This window comes from Macaca fascicularis, chromosome 1 (assembly GCF_037993035.2).
Source record: "Macaca fascicularis isolate 582-1 chromosome 1, T2T-MFA8v1.1".
Lineage (NCBI taxonomy): Eukaryota > Metazoa > Chordata > Mammalia > Primates > Cercopithecidae > Macaca > Macaca fascicularis.
In genome coordinates, this window is record NC_088375.1 from 106,919,065 (window position 1) to 106,939,563 (window position 20,499).

General features: G+C 44.7%; 1 protein-coding gene across 50 annotated transcripts in view; it reads right to left on the reverse strand.

Annotated features, from left to right (window-relative positions):
- UBAP2L (ubiquitin associated protein 2 like) overlaps positions 1–20,499 on the reverse strand; it is a 57,713-nt gene that overhangs the window by 34,203 nt on the left and 3,011 nt on the right. For 25 of the 50 annotated variants that reach the window (XR_012414407.1, XR_012414406.1, XM_065545334.1 and 22 more), the window contains exons 2-8: positions 19,251–19,380; positions 17,088–17,165; positions 15,724–15,834; positions 5,319–5,520; positions 4,817–4,912; positions 2,068–2,113; positions 1,540–1,652 (exon numbers count right to left, since the gene is read on the reverse strand). Coding sequence is in view for 47 of the 50 variants with exons in the window: in XM_065545334.1 (XP_065401406.1) it covers positions 1,540–1,652; positions 2,068–2,113; positions 4,817–4,912; positions 5,319–5,520; positions 15,724–15,834; positions 17,088–17,165; positions 19,251–19,340 (736 nt within the window). In the remaining 3 variants the exon portion in view is untranslated. The remainder of the gene's footprint in view (positions 1–1,539; positions 1,653–2,067; positions 2,114–4,816; positions 4,913–5,318; positions 5,521–15,723; positions 15,835–17,087; positions 17,166–19,250; positions 19,381–20,499) is intronic. The other 25 variants (XM_073994749.1, XM_065545340.1, XM_065545342.1 and 22 more) reach the window with 1 other exon arrangement.

The window sequence follows — 20,499 nt, forward strand, 5'->3', positions numbered from 1 at the left end:
GACTGCTACTACTGCCTCTACAAAGCCATCAATAGATGAATGAAGAGCAGTTCTAATGTCTCCAAAGTATAGTAAGTTAAACTATAACAGGACATTTTATAACTAAACAATGCAGAAATTCAAAGATACCTATAATTCAACTTCAGCCTCCACCCATGAAATACGTTAAAAATGAATTTATAAGATAGCAACTTGGCGAACAAAAAGCAGACAACATTCAGAGTCTCAGGAATAATATATTGTAGGAAAAAGGTGAGAAGCTATTTGTGCCAAAGGCTCTCCTAAAGGCCCAGAGATCACGTATCTGAGAAAGGCGACAAGGCAAATTTAAACAGGTAAGGAGTCAAAGAGCCTATTTCAGGCCCTACTCATCCCCCTTTGTAAGAAGAAAAAAAGCCTTAGGCTCTCATGTGTTAGCTCAGCCAGAATAAGACAGCTGTTCAAGAAAGTACACCAGAGTTTTCTTACTAAAATGAACTGCTCTTATTAAAAGTGGCACACGTATCCACCCCCAAACACATCTTAGGTGTATACGACAGCTTAACATATCCTTAAACATTTTTTTTTTTTTTTGAGACGGAGTCTCGCTCTGTCGCCCAGGCTGGAGTGCAGTGGCACGATCTCGGCTCACTGCAAGCTCCATCTGCCGGGTTTACGCCATTCTCCTGCCTCAGCCTCCTGAGTAGCTGGGACTACAGGCGCCCGCCACCGCACCCGGCTAATTTTTTGTATTTTTAGAGACGGGGTTTCACCGTGGTCTCGATCTCCTGACCTTGTGATCCGCCCGCCTCGGCCTCCCAAAGTGCTGGGATTACAGGCGTGAGCCACTGCGCCCGGCCTCCTTAAACATTTATATCCAGCCCAGACACAGGCACCAAAGTCAGTTAACAAAAAAGTAATCTCATTCCAATCCTCAATACTCCATCACACCAAGAAGGCTGTTCAACGGGGCACCAGAAAGGCTAGAGAGATTTCGAAATCTTTTTGTTCATATACTGATGTGTCCCAAAAATAAAGGGAAAAAAAGGATATTCTTATCTCAGTAACAGAAAACAAATAAATGGATAGTGTGGACTTTGATTCTGGGCCTTGTTCATCTTTACAAGCAGTGGCTTGATTAATTAATTCTGGCTATCTTTTCAAAAGGCAAAGCTACCCTAACATAAACACTAGAAAATACACTTGGACCTAATAGCATGACATAGTATAATTGAAAGGGCATGGACTTTCAGGGTCAAACAACGCTGAGTTCAAATGCTAGCAAATTTATAACCTCTCTTTCAGCCTTAGTTTTGTCATCTGGAAAGTGATGATAACTATTTCATACAATATAAAGCAGCATTAACTGAAATAGCATGCGTAATGTGCCCATATGCACGTTACATAAACAGTACACATAGTAATACAATTGCCAGCCCTTTCTCACCCTATCTCCATAACCAAATACTATTCCTCCACATTTTAATGTAACTATAACCACAAAAAAACTATTTCCTTAGATTCCCCGAGACAAGAAATGAATGATAAATGGTCACTCACTCGTCCCATCATCTGGTTCAAAGTGGCCAGTGTTGTTCCACGTATTGCCGCTACTATTGCCATAGTTATCATCAGTATTGGCTGGCTCTGCATAATCAGCTGGGTTAAAGGTTCTGGAAAAAATAAAACTTAGAGTCTTTGACCTCTAAGCAGCTTTGGCAAATATTAACTGAAAGAATCAAAATCTTGACTGCATCCTTTCTAGTACAAATCTATCATGGCCCCATTCTATAATCCTGTGTGTTACCTACTTTTTCTCACTTATCACTCTACCCAAAATTTCATGGTATAATCTCAACATATATCTAAGACATTCTGAGAAAATAACAGGTGTATTGATTCAAATAAAGATATATAAAATATAGGTAATGATTCAGGTGGTAAAGGTTTATGCCTAAGAAATGAGTCCTAAGTCCTCACATCTTTTTGACCATATAGTCTAGAAATCATTCTGATCATTCTGGTTAAGGCTGCCTACAGTAATTTTTAAGGGAAAAAACATTAAGACATTAGATCAATGGAACTTACCCCATTCCTTGAGCAGAAAACCTTCCTCCTCGCCTACCAGAGCCACCTAAAGAAAGAATGACAAAAAGAGAAGAGAGATGTATCTTAAAAGTTGATGTAAAACTTCCTTGCCAGGCAGGCACAGTGGCTTATGGTGGTAATCCCAGCACTTTGAAAGGCTGAGGGTGGGCCAGGCACGGTGGCTCAAGCCTGTAATCCCAGCACTTTGGGAGGCCGAGACGGGCGGATCACGAGGTCAGGAGATCGAGACCATCCTGGCTAACACGGTGAAACCCCATCTCTACTAAAAAAAAAAAAAAAAATACCAAAAACTAGCCGGGCGAGCTGGCGGGCGCCTGTAGTCCCAGCTACTCGGGAGACTGAGGCAGGAGAATGGCGTGAACCCGGGAGGCGGAGCTTGCAGTGAGCCGAGATCACGCCACTGCACTCCAGCCTGGGCGACAGAGCGAGACTCCATCTCAACAACAACAAAAAAAATTGGCCGGGCGCGGTGGCTCAAGCCTGTAATCCCAGCACTTTGGGAGGCCAAGATGGGCGGATCACGAGGTCAGGAGATCGAGACCATCCTGGCTAACATGGTGAAACCCTGTCTCTACTAAAAAATACAAAAAACTAGCCGGGCGAGGTGGCGGGTGCCTGTAATCCCAGCTACTCGGGAGGCCGAGGCAGGAGAATGGCATAAACCCGGGAGGCAGAGCTTGCAGTGAGCTGAGATCCGGCCGCTGCACCCCATCCTGGGTGACAGAGCGAGACTCCATCTCAAAAAAAAAAAAAAAAAAAAAAAAAAGAAGAAGAAGAAAGGCTGAGGGCGGGTGGATTGCTTGCATCCAAAAGTTCGAGACCAGCCTAGGCAATAGAGCAAAACACTATCTCTACAAAAAGCACAAAAATTTGCCAAGTGTGGTAGCACACGCTTATAGTCTCAGCTCCTTGGGGTGCTAAGGCAGGAGGATCACTTGAGCCCAGGAAGCAGAGGTTGCAATGAGCTGAGACCACACCACTGCAGTCCAGCCTGGGTGACAGTGAAACCTTGCCTCAAAAATACAAAAAACTACCTTGCCAGCTGAGGCAGCTCAGGAATAAAACGTGGTTGATACTATCAGATGTTCTTTCTCTCTGTCCCATGTTACATATCAGTAATAGAGTAGGACTACTAATAGAGTAATAGAGGAAGACACGTCAGAGAGATTGTTCTTTTGCTGCTCAGACTACCCCGTCCTCAAGCAAATACAATACTAGCAATAAAGACTAGAGGAAATGACATCTACCTTCTTTCTCACTCTCTCCTTCTGCAACCTCTAATATATGCATGAGACTTCAATAATTAACTAGACTTCATGTTAATTTGCTTTTAAACAAAGAAGACCCTGGAGCCAAGTGCTGTGTCTCACACCTATAACCTCAGCACTTTGAGAGGCCAAGCAGGAAGAGCTCTTGAAGCCAGGAGTTTGAGACCACCCTGGGCAAGACATTAAGACTCCATCTCCACAGAAGCATTTAAAAATTAGCGAGGCGGGCGCATCACTTGAGGTCAGGAGCTCGAGACCAGCCTGGCCAATGTGGTGAAACTGCGTCTCTACTAAAAATACAAAAATTAGCTAGGCATAGTGGTGCACGCTTGTAATTCCAGCTACTCGGGAGACTGAGACAGGAGAATCGCTTGAAGCCGGGAGGCAAAGGTTGCAGTGAGCCAAAAATTAAGCCAGGTGGGCCAGGCATACTGGCTCACACCTGTAATCCCAGTACTTTGGTAGGCTGAGGCAAGTGGATCACCTGAGGTCAGGAGTTCAACACCAGCCTGGGCAACATGGTGAAACCTCGTCTCTACTAAAGGTAGAGGCTGCAGTGAGCCAAGATGGAGTCACCGCACTCCAGCCTAGGCAACAGAGTGAGACTCTGTCTCAAAAAAAAAAGTGGCTGGGCGCGGTGGCTCATGCCTGTAATCCCAGCACTTTAAGAGGTCGACGCGGGCGGATCACGAGGTCAGGAGATTGAGACCACCTTGATCGTGACCATCCTTGCTAACACAGTGAAACCCCGTCTCTTCTAAAAATACAAAAAATTGGGCCGGGCGTGGTGGCTCAAGCCTGTAATCCCAGCACTTTGGGAGGCCGAGATGGGCGGATCACGAGGTCAGGAGATCGAGACCATCCTGGCTAACCCGGTGAAACCCCGTCTCTACTAAAAAATACAAAAAACTAGCCAGGCGAGGTGATGGGCGCCTGTAGTCCCAGCTACTCGGGAGGCTGAGGCAGGAGAATGGCGTGAACCCGGGAGGCGGAGCTTGCAGTGAGCCGAGATCTGGCCACTGCACTCCAGCCTGGGCGACAGAGCGAGACTCCGTCTCAAAAAAAAAAAAAAAAAAAAATTAGCTAGGCGTGGTGGCGGGTGCCTATAGTCCCAGTTACTTAGGAGGCTAAGGCAGGAGAATGGTGTGAACCTGGGAGGTGGAGTTTGCAGCGAGCTGAGATCGTGCCACTGTACTCCAGCCTGGGTTACAGTGCGAGACTCCGTCTCAAAAAAAAAAAAAAGGCATATTGGCAGCCATCTGTAGTCTTAGCTACTAGGGAGCCTGAGGCAGGAGGATCATTTGAGCACAGGAGTCTGAGGCTGCAGTGAGCTATGACTGGGCCACTGCACTCCGGCCTGGGTGAGAGTGAGACTACCTCTAACAATAAAAAGTAAAGCAGACCGCTAATGAATAAAGAGTAACCTGCCCCCAGTATCCATCCCCCTACAAACTGATCACCTCTGCCTCGGCCACGGCCCCTTCTGCCTCTTTCTGTTCCTCTTCCAGAAGGCCCTCCACTCTTGGTGCCATCCAATCCATTTTCCTGACCTCGAACTGAAATAAAAATAAAAATTAAAAAACAAAACAAACAAACAAAAAAACCAAACCACAGATGGCCAGAGCACAGTCAACAAGATATATACAAATATATAAATGGTATGTAATATGGTATTGGGAATTAAAAAAACAATGAAGAGAAAATGAGCTGGAAGGATGGGAACATGTTACTCGGGGAATGGTAATGTGCCTTAACGGAGAGCTGCACGTCAAATTTAACTTTACAAATGACTACAGGGTAATCTCATGCCAGACTGGTGGCTGTTGGTACAAAAGGCTACATGCAAGAGATGTCAAGGTCTCAGAAGAGATGATGGCAAGAAAAGCAAAAGGATAATATAATGGTTCTTGGGTCCTGCCTAGCAGGGCCCTGGCACATCCCTAGAGTCTAGACATTACTGACCCACAGCTGGTTTTGATAAAGCCCCATGCATACACTCTCGTCCACGGCTGGCACCTCTCCCCCGTCTTGGTGGCCCACCACGTCGCCGACTATAGTCTCTGTCCCGGTCTCGATTTTCTTTGCCTTCCTCGTTGGATTCCGTCTGGCCACCATCCTTCTGGCCTGAGACTCCCTTCTTCTTCCCGACCATCTCCCAGGAATGCTATAGAAGGGTAGAGCATTCATATCTAATCAATATGGAGGACACCAGAGATGAAAGCTGGGACAACTGATTGACTTAACCATTCTCCACTCAGCATACATGTCTAAGACACTTCCATTAGTTTGCTTTTACTTCTGTTTAAATATTTTATACACATCACTACCAAAAGCAAAGTCCTTCATTTTTTATTTTATATTTATTTATTTATTTGAGACAGAGTCTTGCTCTGTTGCCCAGGCTGGAGTGGAGTGGCGTGATCTTGGCTCACTGCGACCTTCGCCTCCCAGGTTCAAGCGATTCTCATGCCTCAGTCTCTCGAGTAGCTAAGATTACAGGCACACAACACTATGCCTGGCTAATTTTTGTATTTTTAGTAGAGACAGTGTTTCACCATGTTCACCAGGCTGGTCTCTCGAACTCCTGACCGCAGGTGATCCACCACCTCAGCCTCTCAAAGTGCTGGGATTACAGATGTGAACCACCGAGCCCAGTCTTTTTTGTAGGGAAGGTACTTATAGGAAACAGATTGCCGGGATCACTTCCAAGAGGATTACAAAGACCTCTATCTAATTCAGTCACTTAAGCATATTAGCCAAAGGACCAAGTTATTGGTCCTTATCTTTCTTTTTTTTTTTTTTTTGAGACAGAGTCTTGCTCTGTAACCCGGGCTGGAGTGCAGTGACCGGATCTCAGCTCACTGCAAGCTCCGCCTCCCGGGTTTGCGCCATTCTCCTGCCTCAGCCTCCGGAGTAGCTGGGACTACAGGCGCCCGCCACCTCGCCCAGCTAGTTTTTTTTTTTTTGTATTTTTAGTAGAGACGGGATTTCACCGTGTTAGCCAGGATGGTCTCGATCTCCTGACCTCGTGATCCACCCGTCTCGGCCTCCCAAAGTGCTGGGATTACAGGCTTGAGCCACCGCACCCGGCCAGGTCCTTATCTTTCAACTGTTATTTCCTGGGCTAAAAAAAAAAAAAAAAAAAAAACACTAATTTCCTTCAGAGTCAGTGACCCACAACTTTTTACAGCATCATTCATACCAAATAAAGCAAAAAAGAAAACAATGTTTCCAAAAGTTACCTATGAATTCAGAATGAATGAGCAGCATTCTACTCTTGGACACATTCTCTAAACTCACCCATAAATTTAGGAGGAAAACAGCTATAGCTACCTACCTACAGACACACACAAAAACACACACAAAAACACACACAGCAATTTCATTTAAAAGATCAGGCTGATGGCCGGGCATGGTGGCTCATGCCTGTAATCTCAGCACTTTGGGAGGCCGAGGTGGGTGGATCACGAGGTCAGGAGATCGAGATCATCCTGGCTAACATGGCGAAACCCCACCTCTACTAAAAATCCAAAAAAAAAATTAGCCGGGCGTGGTGGCAGGCACCTGTAGTCCCAGCTACTCGGGAGGCTGAGGCAGGAGAATGGGGTGAACCCGGGAGGCGGAGCTTGCAGTGAGCTGAGATGCCCCACTGCACTCTAGCCTGGGCAACAGAGTGAGACTCCTTCTCTAAATAAATAAATAAATAAATAAAGGTCAGGCTGGGTGGCTAGGCACGGTGGCTCACACCTGTAATCCCAGCACTTTGGGAGTGGGAGGCCAAGGCAGGTAGATCACAAGGTCAGGAGTTCCAGACCAGCCTGGCCAACATGGTGAAACCCTGTCTCTACTAAAAATACAAAAATTAGGCCGGGTGCGGTGGCTCAAGCCTGTAATCCCAGCACTTTGGGAGGCCGAGACGGGCGGATCACAAGGTCAGGAGATCGAGACCATCCTGGCTAACATGGTGAAACCCCGTCTCTACTAAAAATACAAAAAACTAGCCGGGCGAGGTGGTGGGCGCCTATAGTCCCAGCTACTCCGGAGGCTGAGGCAGGAGAATGGCGTGAACCCGGGAGGCGGAGCTTGCAGTGAGCTGAGATCCGGCCACTGCACTCCAGCCTGGGCGACAGAGCGAGACTCCGTCTCAAAAAAAAAAAAAAAAAAAAAATACAAAAATTAGCCAGGTGTGGTGGTGCACACCTGTAATCCCAGCTACTCAGGAGGCTAAAGCGGAGAACTGCTTGAACCCGGGAGGAGGAGGGTGCAGTGAGGTGAGATCGTACCACACCACTGCACTCTAGCCTGGGCGACAGAGCAAGACTCCCTCTCAAAGAAAAAAAAAAAAGAAAAAAAGGGCTGGGTGCAGTGACTCACACCTGTAATCCCAGCATTTTGGGAGGCTGAGGTGGGTGGACTGCCTGAGGTCAAGAGTTCAAGAACAGCCTGGCCAACATAGTGAAACCCTATCTCTACTAAAAATACAAAAAATTAGCTGGGCGTGGTGGCAGGTGCCTGTAATCCCAGCTACTAGGGAGGCTGAGGCAGGAGAATTGCTTGAACCCAGGAGGCGGAGGTTGCAGTAAGCTGAGATCCTGCCATTGCACTCCAGCCTGGGTGACAGAGTGAGACTCCATCTCAAAAAAAAAAAAAAGAAAAAAGAAAAAAGAAGGCCGGGCGCAGTGGGGCTCAAGCCTGTAATCCCAGCACTTTGGGAGGCCGAGACGGGCGGATCACGAGGTCAGGAGATTGAGACCATCCTGGCTAACACAGTGAAATCCTGTCTCTACTAAAAAATACAAAAAACTAGCCGGGCGAAGTGGCAGTCGCCTGTAGTCCCAGCTACTCCGGAGGCTGAGGCAGGAGAATGGCGTAAACCCAGGAGGTAAAGCTTGCAGTGAGCCGAGATCTGGCCACTGCACTCCAGCCTGGGCGACAGAGCAAGACTCCATCTCAAAAAAAAAAGAAAAGAAAAAAGAAAAAAAGATAAGGCTAGGTGTGGTGGCTCACACCTATAACCTCAGCACTTTGGGAGGTCGGGAGGTCAAGGCAGGAAGATTGCTTCAGGCCAGGAGTTCGAGACCAACCTAGGCAACAAAATGAGACTCTGGTCTCTACTAAAAATTTAAAAATTAGCCAAGTGTGGTGGTACACTCCTGTCACCCCAACTACTTGAAGGCTGAGGCAGAATGATAACTTGAGCCCTGGAGGCTGAGACTGCAGTGAGTCATGGTTATGCGACTGTACTCAGTCTAGGTGACAGAGTAAGACCCTGTCTCAAAAAGTATATAAAAATAAAAATAAAAGAAGACCAAACAACAGTCACAGCCCTGACCCCAAGAGATACTGATTATAGGAAGCCTTCCATCCAGGTTTTACTTGCAGTGTTCTCCCTGTATTTCCTAAATTGTTATCAGTCAATTTAACTTTCCCCAGTGAAAAATGTATATCTATGATACATTCCTAATTGCAAGACGGAAAGTCTGTGGTAAGGAAAATAAGCTAAACACCCTTGCAAAACACTCTTCCTCAGGAAAACGAGCATTATAAACTAAAAGTTTTTTTTAAAATGCATACCTTGATTTACACATACTTTTTTTTTTTTTTTTTTTTTTGAGACGGAGTCTCGCTCTGTCGCCCAGGCTGGAGTGCAGTGGCCGGATCTCAGCTCACTGCAAGCTCCGCCTCCCGGGTTTACGCCATTCTCCTGCCTCAGCCTCCCGAGTAGCTGGGACTACAGGCGCCCGCCACCTCACCCTGCTAGTTTTTTGTATTTTTAGTAGAGACGGGGTTTCACCATGTTAGCCAGGATGGTCTTGATCTCCTGACCTTGTGATCCGCCCGTCTTGGCCTCCCAAAGTGCTGGGATTACAGGCTTGAGCCACCGCGCCCGGCCGATTTACACATACTTTTGCAAAAAACCTATACAAACGAAACTTCCAGGACAAACACCAACACTATCAGATTTTTCTTTTCTTTTTTTTTTTTTTGAGACTTAGTCTCGCTCTGTCACCAGGCTGGAGTGCAGTGGTGCAATCTTGGCTCACTACAACCTCCACTTCCCGAGATGAAGTGATTCTCCTGCCTCAGCCTCCCAAGTAGTTGGGGCTACAGGGCACCACTACACCCAGCTAATTTTTGCATTTTTAGTAGAGATGGGGTTTCACCATGCTGGCCAGGATGGTCTCCGTCTCTTGACCTCGTGACCCACCTGCCATGGCCTCCCAAAGTGCTAGGATTACAGGCATGAGCCACCGTACCCAGCCTCAGATCTTTATTATCTTACCATCAAACTCAATCATGGCCCTAGTGCTCAGTAACAGCTACTTAATATCTAATCACTTTCAGAATATGGGCTGAGTATTAGATAATATAAAATTATTGACCTTATCAGGATTGATAATAGTATTATGGTCATGTAAAAGAGTAGCCTCCTTTAAGGGGAAGCATGTTGAAGAACTTAAGGGAATCAAGTATTAAGTCTACAACTTCCAGATAATTCCAAGTGCCCACTGATGAGTAAACAAAATGCCACATATATGTACAATGGAATATTAGCCTTAAAAAGGAATGAAATTCTGACCCATGTCACAATATGGATGAACCTTGAAACATTACGCTAAGTGAAGTAAGTTAGAAACAAAAGGTCAAATATTACATGATTTCACTTATATGAGATATCTAAAACAGGCAAATAGAAACAGAAAACAGGGCCAGGGATGGTGGCTCATATCTATAATCCCAGCACTTTCTGAGGCCAAGGAGGGTGGATCACTTGAGGCCAGGAGTCTGAGACCATCCTAGGCAACATGGCAAAACCCTGTCTCTACTAAACATACCAAAGTTAGCCAGGTGCGGTGCCACACGCCTGTGGTCCCAGCTACTCGGGAGGCTGAGGTGGGAAAATTGCTTGAGCCCAGGAGGCAGAAGCTGCAGTGAGTCATGATCACACCACTGCTCTCCAGCCTGGGCGACAGAAGACCCTATCTCAAAAAAAAAAGGAAAAAAGAAAACAGAACGGTCTCACACAATTCTGAGATTTGCTTAAAGAAAATAAGTGCTCACTTCGGCAGCACACATATTAAAAAAGAAGAACAGAACAGAATATAGAAGAGGTTACTTAGAAGCTGGGAACAGGGAGGAATGAGGATTTATTATTTAATGGATACAGAATTACTATTTGGGATGATGAACAAGTTCTGGAAATGAATAGTAGTAATGACCACACTCATTATGAATGTACTTAACATTTTAAAATAAGTCTAATGTAATATATCTTACCATAATAAAAGTTTTTGTTTTTTGTTTTTTGTTTTTTTTTTTGAGACGGAGTCTCGCTTTGTCGCCCAGGCTGGAGTGCAGTGGCCGGATCTCAGCTCACTGCAAGCTCCGCCTCCCGGGTTTACGCCATTCTCCTGCCTCAGCCTCCCGAGTAGCTGGGACTACAGGCGCCCACCACCTCGCCCGGCTAGTTTTTTGTATTTTTAGTAGAGACGGGGTTTCACCATATTAGCCAGGATGGTCTCGATCTCCTGACCTCGTGATCCGCCCGTCTCGGCCTCCCAAAGTGCTGGGATTACAGGCTTGAGCCACCGCGCCCGGCCAATAAAAGTATTTTTAAGAGACAAGGTCTCACTCTATAGCCAGGCTGGAGTGTGGTGGTGTGATCATGGCACACTGCAACCTCCAGCTCCTGGGCTCTCAAGTGATTCTCTTGCCCCATCCTCCTAAGTAGCTAGGACCACAGGCGCATGCCACCACGGCCAGCTAATTTTTGAATTTTTTTTTTTTTTTTTTTTTAAGAGACAGGATCTCACCATATTGCCAGGCTGGTCTGAACTCCTGGCCTTAAGCGATCTTCCCTCCTCAGCCTCCCAAAGTGCTAGGCTTACAGGCATAATCAAATCCAGTCCACAAAGTTTTTTAAGTTCAAAAATACGAAATTTAAAATTATAACAGGGCCAGGTGTGGTGGTTCACACCTGTAATCCCAGCATTTTGGGATTACAAAACACTGTCTCGGATTTAAAAAAAGAAAGAAAAAAAAAAAAGAAAAGAAAAAAGGCTAAAATAGTAAATTTTATTTTTATTATTTTTCTAATATATTTGAGACAGAGTCTCACTGTGTCACCCAGGCTGTAGCGCGGTGGCTCTTGATTTTGGCTCACTGCAACCTCCGCCTCCCAGGTTCAAGTGATTCTCATGCCTCAGTCTCCCAAGTAGCTAGGATTACAGGCGCATGCCACCACGCCTGGCTAATTTTTCGACTTTTAGTAGAGACATGGTTTCACCATGTTGACCAGGCTGGTCTTGGAACTCCTGACTTCAAGTGATCCACGTGCCTCAGCCTCCCAAAGTGCTGGGATTACAGGTGTGAGACACCATATCCAGCCGGTAAGTTTTAAATTAAAAAAAAAAAAAAATTGTAGGCCAGCTGTGGTGGCTCACGCCTGTAATCCCAGCACTTTGGGAGGCTGAGGCAGGTGGATCATGAAGTCAAGAGATCAAGACCAGCCTGGCCAACATGGTGAAACCCTGTCTCTACCAAAAATACAAAAATTAGCTTGGCGGGGTGGTGCGCACATGTAGTCCCAGCTACTCCAGAGGCTGAGGCAGGAGAATCACTTGAACCTGGGACTCAGAGGTTGCAGTGAGCCGAGATCATGCCACTGCACTCAAGCCTGGCAACAGAACGAGACTCCATTTCAAAAAATATATATGTATGTAATAAAAGAATATCTACATATTACAAAGAGTCAATTGTCCATAGTAAGTAGTTTACTAAAGTAATAATTTCACAGAGGTGGGGAGATTGCTTGAAGTCAGGTGCTTGAGACCAGGCTGCAAAATACAGCAAGACCTTCACTTCACCTCTCAAAATGTGTGTTTTTTTTTAAACAGCTGGGGCCAGGTGCAGTGGCTCATGCCTGTAATCCCAGCACTTTGGGAGGCCGAGGTGGGCGGATCACCTGAGGTCAGAGGTTCAAGACCAGCCTGACCAACATGGCAAAACCCTATTTCTACTAAAAATACAAAAATTAGCCAGGCGTGGTGGTGCATGCCTGTAATCCCAGTTACGTGGGAGGCTGAGGAAGGAGAATTGCTTGAACCCGGGAGGCAGAGGTTGCAGTGAGCCGAAATCAAGCCATTGCACTCCAGCCTGCGCAACAAGAGCAAAACTGCCATCTCAAAAAATAAAAATAAAAAATAAGCCGAATGCAGTGGTTCACACCTGTAACCCCAGCACTTTGGGAGGCCAAGGCAGGCAGATCATAAGGTCAGGAGTTTGAGACCAGCCTGGCCAATATGATGTTTATCCCATCTCTACTGAAAATACAAAAATTAGCCAGGCGTGGTGGCAGGCGCCTGTAGTCCCAACTACTTGGGAGGCTGACACAGGAGAATCACTTGAACCCAGGAGGTGGAGGCTGCAGTGAGCCAAGATCGCACCACTGCACTCCAGCCTGGGCAACAGAGCGAGACTCCATCTTCAAAAAAAAAAAAAAACCGGTATGGTGGCACACACCTGTTGTCCCAGCTACTAAGGAGGCTGAGGTGGGAGGGTTGCTTGAGCCCAGGTGTCCATGGCTGCGGTGATCATGCTACTGCACTCCAGCCTGGGTGGCAGGGCCAAGAACCCAACTCTTAATTCATTTGTTTTAAAAAGACTACCTACCCAGGACTTGGAAGTTTGTGGCTGCCTACTCTTCCAACCCAAGCCTATTACACATTACAGTTGGTGGGTCATTTTATGCTCACATTAAGTTAGAACAACCCTGTAGCTAAATATACACCAGGAACACTCTGGAAGCTAGACTCAAAACAGCTTTTAGAATTTATGCTACTGTCTCAAAACCTGGCAAGTTTCAGGAAACTGTAACCTTTCTCCCTCCTCTGTATGCACATCTGCTGCTGGCACCAGATGGGCCTATAAGGAAAAAGAATTACTATTATCTTCCCAAAGGCACCCTCAGATTTCTGAAATGATCTCACCCACCCAAATACATCCAGCATCCCTGGTAGCTGACTTTGCTTCCCATTGGTTTCACTAGTAGCTGGTCTATTCGTAGCATAAACCTGTATTCTCCAGCTTATTTTCTTTTTTAATACTGTGTAACATTAGCCTTACAGCACTAGACAGAAGATGCTGGAAGGTAAGATAAAATGTGATATGTGAAAAAACATTCAGACTTTAAAAAAAACATAAATAGCCCCACCTCGCTCCCCCCATAAAATCTAGAGACAATTCTTCTAGAGTAAACCCAAAACAAATCAAAAGCATTATATCTTGACTGACCAGACAATAAATATTCAAATAAGGTCAATAGTGTAAAATTTAATACAGGACTACACTTTTGAAGAAAAAAATCCACCAACTTAAATTCAATTGTTGTTAAAAGTTTTCCATTATTATTTCCCATTGTCTCAAAGAAATTGACAAACCTCCTGCATTTAGCTGGAGTGACTCTGTAGTATCAGAAAGTTGTTGTATCTGAGGCCAGGTTCCATGGCTCACACCTGTAATCCTAACACTTTGGAAGGCCGAGGCAGGAGGATTGGCTGAGCTCAGGAGTTCAAGACCACCCTGGGTAACGTAGTGAAACACTGTCTCCACTAAAACACAAAAAACTAGCCAGGCATGGTGGTGCATGCCTGTAGTCCCAGCTACTCAGGAAGCTGAGGCATGAGAACTGCTTGAACCCAGGAGGCGGAGTTTGCAGTGAGCAGGGATATACTCTGGCCTGGGAGACAGAGAGAGACTCCATCTCAAAAAAAAAAAAAAAAATTAGCCAGGTGTGGTGGTAGATGCCTGTAATCCCAGCTACTCCGGAGGCTGAGGCATAGGATCACTTGAACCTGGGAGGTGGAGGTTGCAGAAAGCAGGTTCGCACCACTGCACTCCAGCCTGGGCAACAAGACCAAGACTCTGACTCAAGGAAAAAAAAAAAAAAAGTTGTTATCTCTAAGGATGAATTTTAATATCTATCCCAACCAAAGAGCCCCAGTATAACACCCAATGAATGAAAATGATTTCAAAGTAATACACTGGACCAGGTGCAGTGGCTCATACCCATAATCCCAGCACTTTGAGAGGACGAGGCAGGCAGCTCACTTGAGCCCAGGAGTTTGAAACCAGCCTGAGCAACATGGAGAAACCCTGGCTCTACTAAAAATAGGAAAATCAGCTGGACATGGTGGCCCATGCCTGTGGTCCCAGCTATTCAGGAGGCTGAAGTGGGAGGATCACCTAAGCCCAGGACAAGGAGGTTGCAGCATGTCGGTGCACTCCAGCCAGGGCCACAGAGTAAGACCCTGTCTCAAAATAATAATAATAATACACTGCTTATTAAAAAAACAAAATTTCTCTAGTAAGCATTGCAGGAACATTCTGAAGGTTAATAAGGCAGTCAGAGGATTACAATTTGCTACAAACATAAGACAAGCACAAAAACACAATTCTCATGAAGTGGGAAGGAGAAGTGAAAGCAACTTGTCTAAATTTCAGGGCAAGAGATCCTCCAAGATATCCCCTATCATCTCTAGGGATGGTCAGCAGGCTACAAAGCTTGTTTCTCTGCTACCTCAACAGAAATAAGTTCAGGCAATGAAACAGTATTGTGCAATGCAAAGCTGATACTGAGGGGAATGTCCTGATATCAGAATCAAATATGTAAAATAAATAAAATGAAATAAAAAGGCCAAGTGCGGTGGTTCACGCCTGTAATCCCAGCACTTTGGGAGGCCAAGGTGGGCGGGTAAGGAGATCGAGACCACGGTGAAACCCTGTCTCTACTAAAAAGACAAAAACTTAGCCGGGCGCAGTGGCGGGCACCCATAGTCCCAGCTACTCAGGAGGCTGAGGCAAGAGAATGGCGTGAACCCGGGAGGCAGAGTTTGCGGTGAGCTGAGATCAGCCACTGCACTCCAGCCTGGGCAACAGAGCGAGACTCCGTCTCAAAATAAATAAATAAATAAATAGGAAAAAAAACAAAACCAAAACCAGAATCAAATATAGTGTGTGACTTTGTTCAACAGCAATATCCAAGGCTATCAAATCGCACCTCTAATTCAGCCTAACCCCACAGCCTGAAAACAAGTCACTAGCCTGGAATAAATAATTTATTTCAGGCCAATTAGCAGAGACTGATTTCACTGTTTTCTCCTATGACCATTATCCTCATAAAGAGGATGTAGTACACATAAATTTTAAGTATCTGTAACCCGTGGTGAACAATCTCCAAGAAAGTTCCCAACTTTACTTCGAGAAAAAGGTGCTCTGCTTTAAGGCGTGTTGCCACTTGCTACTTTTAGAATATTACCAGCCTCCCAATTGAGGACCCATGTCCTAGAACACTCTATAAGCACTCTACCGTGTCTGGGTTTCCTTCCAGAAGAACATTGATGGCTCTGTTGACATCTCCATTGCAGTCATGCAAAGCAATCACACATTCATCCTGGTTCTTTCCTGTAATATCAATCAACTGAAAGAGAAAAAAGAGCAACCATCATGAACAGGCTTATGCTCACACTCCCAATGAAAGGAAACTAGGTGAAGGGAAACGGTATCAGCTGAGTTTGAAAAAAACAGGTTTAAAAAGCAAAAGATGAGGGCCAGGCACGGTGGCTCATGCCTATAATCCCAGCACTTTGGGAGGCCGAGGTGGGCGGATCACTTGAGGTCAGGAGTTTGAGACCAGCCTGACCAACATGGTGAAACCCTGTCTCTACTAAAAATACAAAAATTATACAAGTGTGGTGGTGGGTGCCTGTAAGCCTAGCTACATGGGAGGCTGAGGCAGGAGAATCGCTTGAACTCAGGAGGCAGAAGTTGCAGTGAGCTGAGATCGCGCCACTGCACTCCAGCCTGGGCCACCGAGCAAGACTCCGTCTCAAAATTAAAAAAAAAAAAAAAAAGAAAGAAAAAGGATGTAGAATTTGCCTAGCAGGTTTTCCAGAACCACCCCTACCCCTAAAAAAAAGGAAAACGGAGAATTTTGGTATTCTATTTCCAAAAGCCAAATATTAACACCTGTGGTTCAGGGATGAGGTCAAAAGTATTTACAAAGCAATTAAGCATCAAATACAGAACCAAACTCTGAAACACACAGGCTTCAGCATGAATTTCCACATTTCCTATATCCACAACTGCTCAGTTTCTACAAAATGGCATCAGCAACAGGCAAGAGGTTAAAATTAAGATAAAATTTCCAAACTAAGTATCTATCCAAAGGGCTACAATAGGCGGGGTGCGGTGGCTCACCCCTGTAATCCCAGCACTTTGGGAGGCTGAGGCAGGCAGATCACCTGAGGTCAGGAGTTCAAGACCAGCCTGGCCAACATGGTGAAACCCCACCTCTACTAAAAATACAAAAAAATTAGCCAGGCGTGGTGGCAAGCGCCTGTAATCCCAACTACTCGGGAGGCTGAGGCACGAGAATTGCTTGAATTCAGGAGGCAGAGGCTACAATAAGCCAATATCATGCCACTGCACTCCAGCCTGGGTGACAGAGTGAGACTTCATCTGAAAAAAAAAAAAAACAAAAAACAAAACAAAGGGCTACAATAAATGAGAGAATGAAAACACTTATTTATCAGCCTGACCTATTATATTTCAGGTGAAAATTCTCCCAATACCTACAGGAGAAAGTATCCTGGCATCTATCTATGGTATTTGATTATGCCCTAATCCTGGTATCTTTTCTCATAGTGTACAGTAAATTAGTGGTACACTCACTTGTTTCACCTTCTCCTCAAAGTCAGCATCATTATGGTCCGAAATCATCTGTGCAAGTCTAATTTGTTCTGCAGTGGCCTAGGAATTGAGATGAGATCAAGAAAGCATAATCATGAGGCAACAGTTTAGAGAACAAAAACCTATTGCGTCCGTCTCCACTGCCCCAATTTTCTTTTCCTTGTAACAAATGAGCAAGTAATAAAGCACCATTTAGGACACTTAAATCAGGGATAGGCGCGGGTGGTGGCTCACGCCTGTAATTCCAGCACTTTGGGAGCCCGAGGCACGCAGATCACCTGAGGTCAGTAGTTCGAGACCAGCCTGGCCAACATGGTAAAACCCTGACTCTACTAGAAATACAAAAATTAGCTGGGTGTGGTGGCGCACACCCATAGGTCCAGCTACTCCGGAGGCTGAGGCAGGAGAATTGCTTGAACCCGGGAGGACGAGGTTGCAGTGAACTGAGAGCGCCACTGCACTCCAGCCTAGGCAACAGAGCAAGACTCCACCTCAAAAAAAAAAAAAAAAAAGATGCTTAAATCAGTAAAATGACAAAAATTGAGTGAAACTGTTACAGAAAGAGTAAGGAACTCATTCACCAATCTTCACAGTTAAAGGGACTTCCATCTTAGAATCACAGAACCACTCTGAAACATCTGCCCCTTAATTCATATTAAGTTACAAAGCCATGTGTAAACTCTATTCTTATTTCTGTGATAACCAACACCATCCTCTTATTCTTAGAGCTTAGAATACTACAAGTCTGACAATAGACTCAATATATCTTCTGTATATCCAGTGTATGTTAAGATACTAGGAATTTTACTGCCCCAACTAAGTATTATAATTCTACCAGAAATTCACCTGAAAACACAGATGAAAGAAAAATGCATAAGGGGGAAATTCCAGTCTTACATATTCAATTTATCTGACCATAATCAAATATAAGTAATTCATTCACATTACATACCAACTAACATCAACCTGACGTGAGAAACAGAATATATCTACGTCAAAGTTAATATCCAAGAGATTAATTTACTCCTTAAAACTTAAAATTGAGCAATGCTCTAAGGTGTTTCGTTTAGTTTTGAAGAAACACAGTGAAGCTGCCAGCTCCTCGTGGGAAAGGAACAATCAGGTAAGGCCTCAATGGGAACGGATAGGAAAATAAAAGATAAATTGGGGAAAAGAGGAGCAAAGGTTAAAATCTGGAATGGAAAAGGCTGGCTAGAGAGATATCAAGGTGGGATAGGGTGCAGTTGCTCATGCCTGTAATCCCAGTACCCTGGGAGGCCGAGGCAGGTGGATCACCTTAGGGCAGGAGTTCGAGACTAGCCTGACCAACACGGTGAAACTCTGTCTCTACTAAAAATACAAAAATGAGCTGGGCGTGGTGGCACACGCCTATAATCCCAGCTACTCAGGAAGTTGAGGCAAGGAGAATTGCTTGAACCCGGGAGGCGGAGGTTGCAGTGAGCCAAGGTCGCGCCATTTCATTCAAGCCTAGGCAACAGAGCGAGGCTCCGTCTCAAAAAAAAAAAAAAAAAAAGAGAGAGAGATATCAAGGTGGAAGGTCTAAGAAACAGAAAGGTATTGCTAAAATGGCCCAGGTAAGAAAAGGGAAATGCTATCTTAAATATCTTAAGAGTTACAGAGCCGGGCAGTGACTCACACCTATAATCCCAGAAGTTCAAGACCAGCCTGGGCAACGCAGCAAGACTACCATCTGTACAAAAATTTTAAAATAAGCCTGGTATGGTAGTGTGCACTAGTAGTCCCACCTACTCAAGAGGCTGAGGCGGGAGGATCACTTAAGCCCCAGAGGTTGAGGCTACAAATGAAAGGTGACTGTGCCACCGCACTCTGACCTATGCAAAGGGAGATCCTATCTTAAAAAAAAAAAAAAGATAAAAAGCACAGGACCCCTAATAAAGTGCTAAGCCTCATAATACACTATCAAACAACAAAAAAGTAAGCATTCTGCCTTACAGCATGTCATGAACAGTTATCAGAACCTAAGTAAAAACAGAGCCAAGGACTAGAAAACAAAAATAAGGAACCTAAACCAACAGTTCAAAGCACAGAATGATGCTGTACTGCATGGAAACCAGCATCAGCTGGCAATGCTATCCATGAATCCATATGCTTTGGGTTATTTACCTGTGGCCGCTGCTTGTGCTGTGTCTGGTTTTGGTTTTGAGGTTGTTCCCAGTTTCCCCGGGCTCGGTTAGTGCCCACCGACGTCATCATTTACAGTATATACAAATAACAGTATTTACAAGGTAGAATACTGAAAGATTTAAAAGAAAATTAGGTATTAAATGTGGGCAAAATACGTTAACTCTCTCACCAGCACCTTCAGCACCAAACACTTTCACTTCTTCAAAGGAACAAATCAAGAAGATTCATTTATTCTTGCAACATAATTAGCTTGATCAATTCCTTAAGGAGCTATAGCTGTTAATCCATTTTTATGTAACAAGAAATGTATAAAGCATGTGTAAGCGACTTTTTTAAGAAGTTACAGCAGTTTGGTTACTAGTCCCCTATAAGCACACTTTACATTTAGCTAATAATCAAAAGCCTTTTATATAGGTGCAAGCATCTAAAGTACCTTTGACAGAAGTAAAGATAATCAGTAATGTCTGGAAACAAAAGCCTTCCAGGAAGGAAATTAGTCTACACTCCAGAAAAATAATTTTAAATACTATATTCAATCACCTAAGAAAACAGCCTTACCTGCCTTACAACTTTTTTATGTAAGCTGCATGTGACCTCCATTGTTTGGGAAAGCACAAGTTCAAGTCTAGACTCTTCTTTCTCCCTCAAGTTTCATCTCTCTCAGTATGCTATGGGTTTGTTTTGTGTTTGTGGGGTTTTTTTGTTTTTTTAAACCACAGCCTTCAACAGGGTACATATTAGCCCCAACGACTTTGTCCAGAATCTCTGTTCTCTGAAAATGATTCCAACACACTGCTTTCACAGGTGCTTCTCTTGGTCTCCTAGTCCACATTTTCAAGAAACCAGAATGGCAATTACCCTCCACCACTCACCTTAATACACAAGGAATCTCAAATTTGTCTCAAACCAAAAGCATCTAGCACAAAGTTTTATTTGGAAGAAAGTGCTTCTAGGAAATCATTTTAAACTTGAGACCTTAATGCTGGCAAGATGACTTAGTTGAGTCTTTAAAGAGACACAGAACACACAGGGCTTTCCCCAAACCAGAATATAGTTTTTGTTACAAGACTTCTAACAATGAAGGATTCTACTGAATTCAAGTTCCTTTAGTTCATACTTTGTTTTATAATGCAATCTCAGCTGCTGCATTTAGTACAAAAGAAAACATTAATCATATGATGGAGTGCTCAAAATAATAGGTTACTCTGCCTTTATTCCCTTCCAAAGA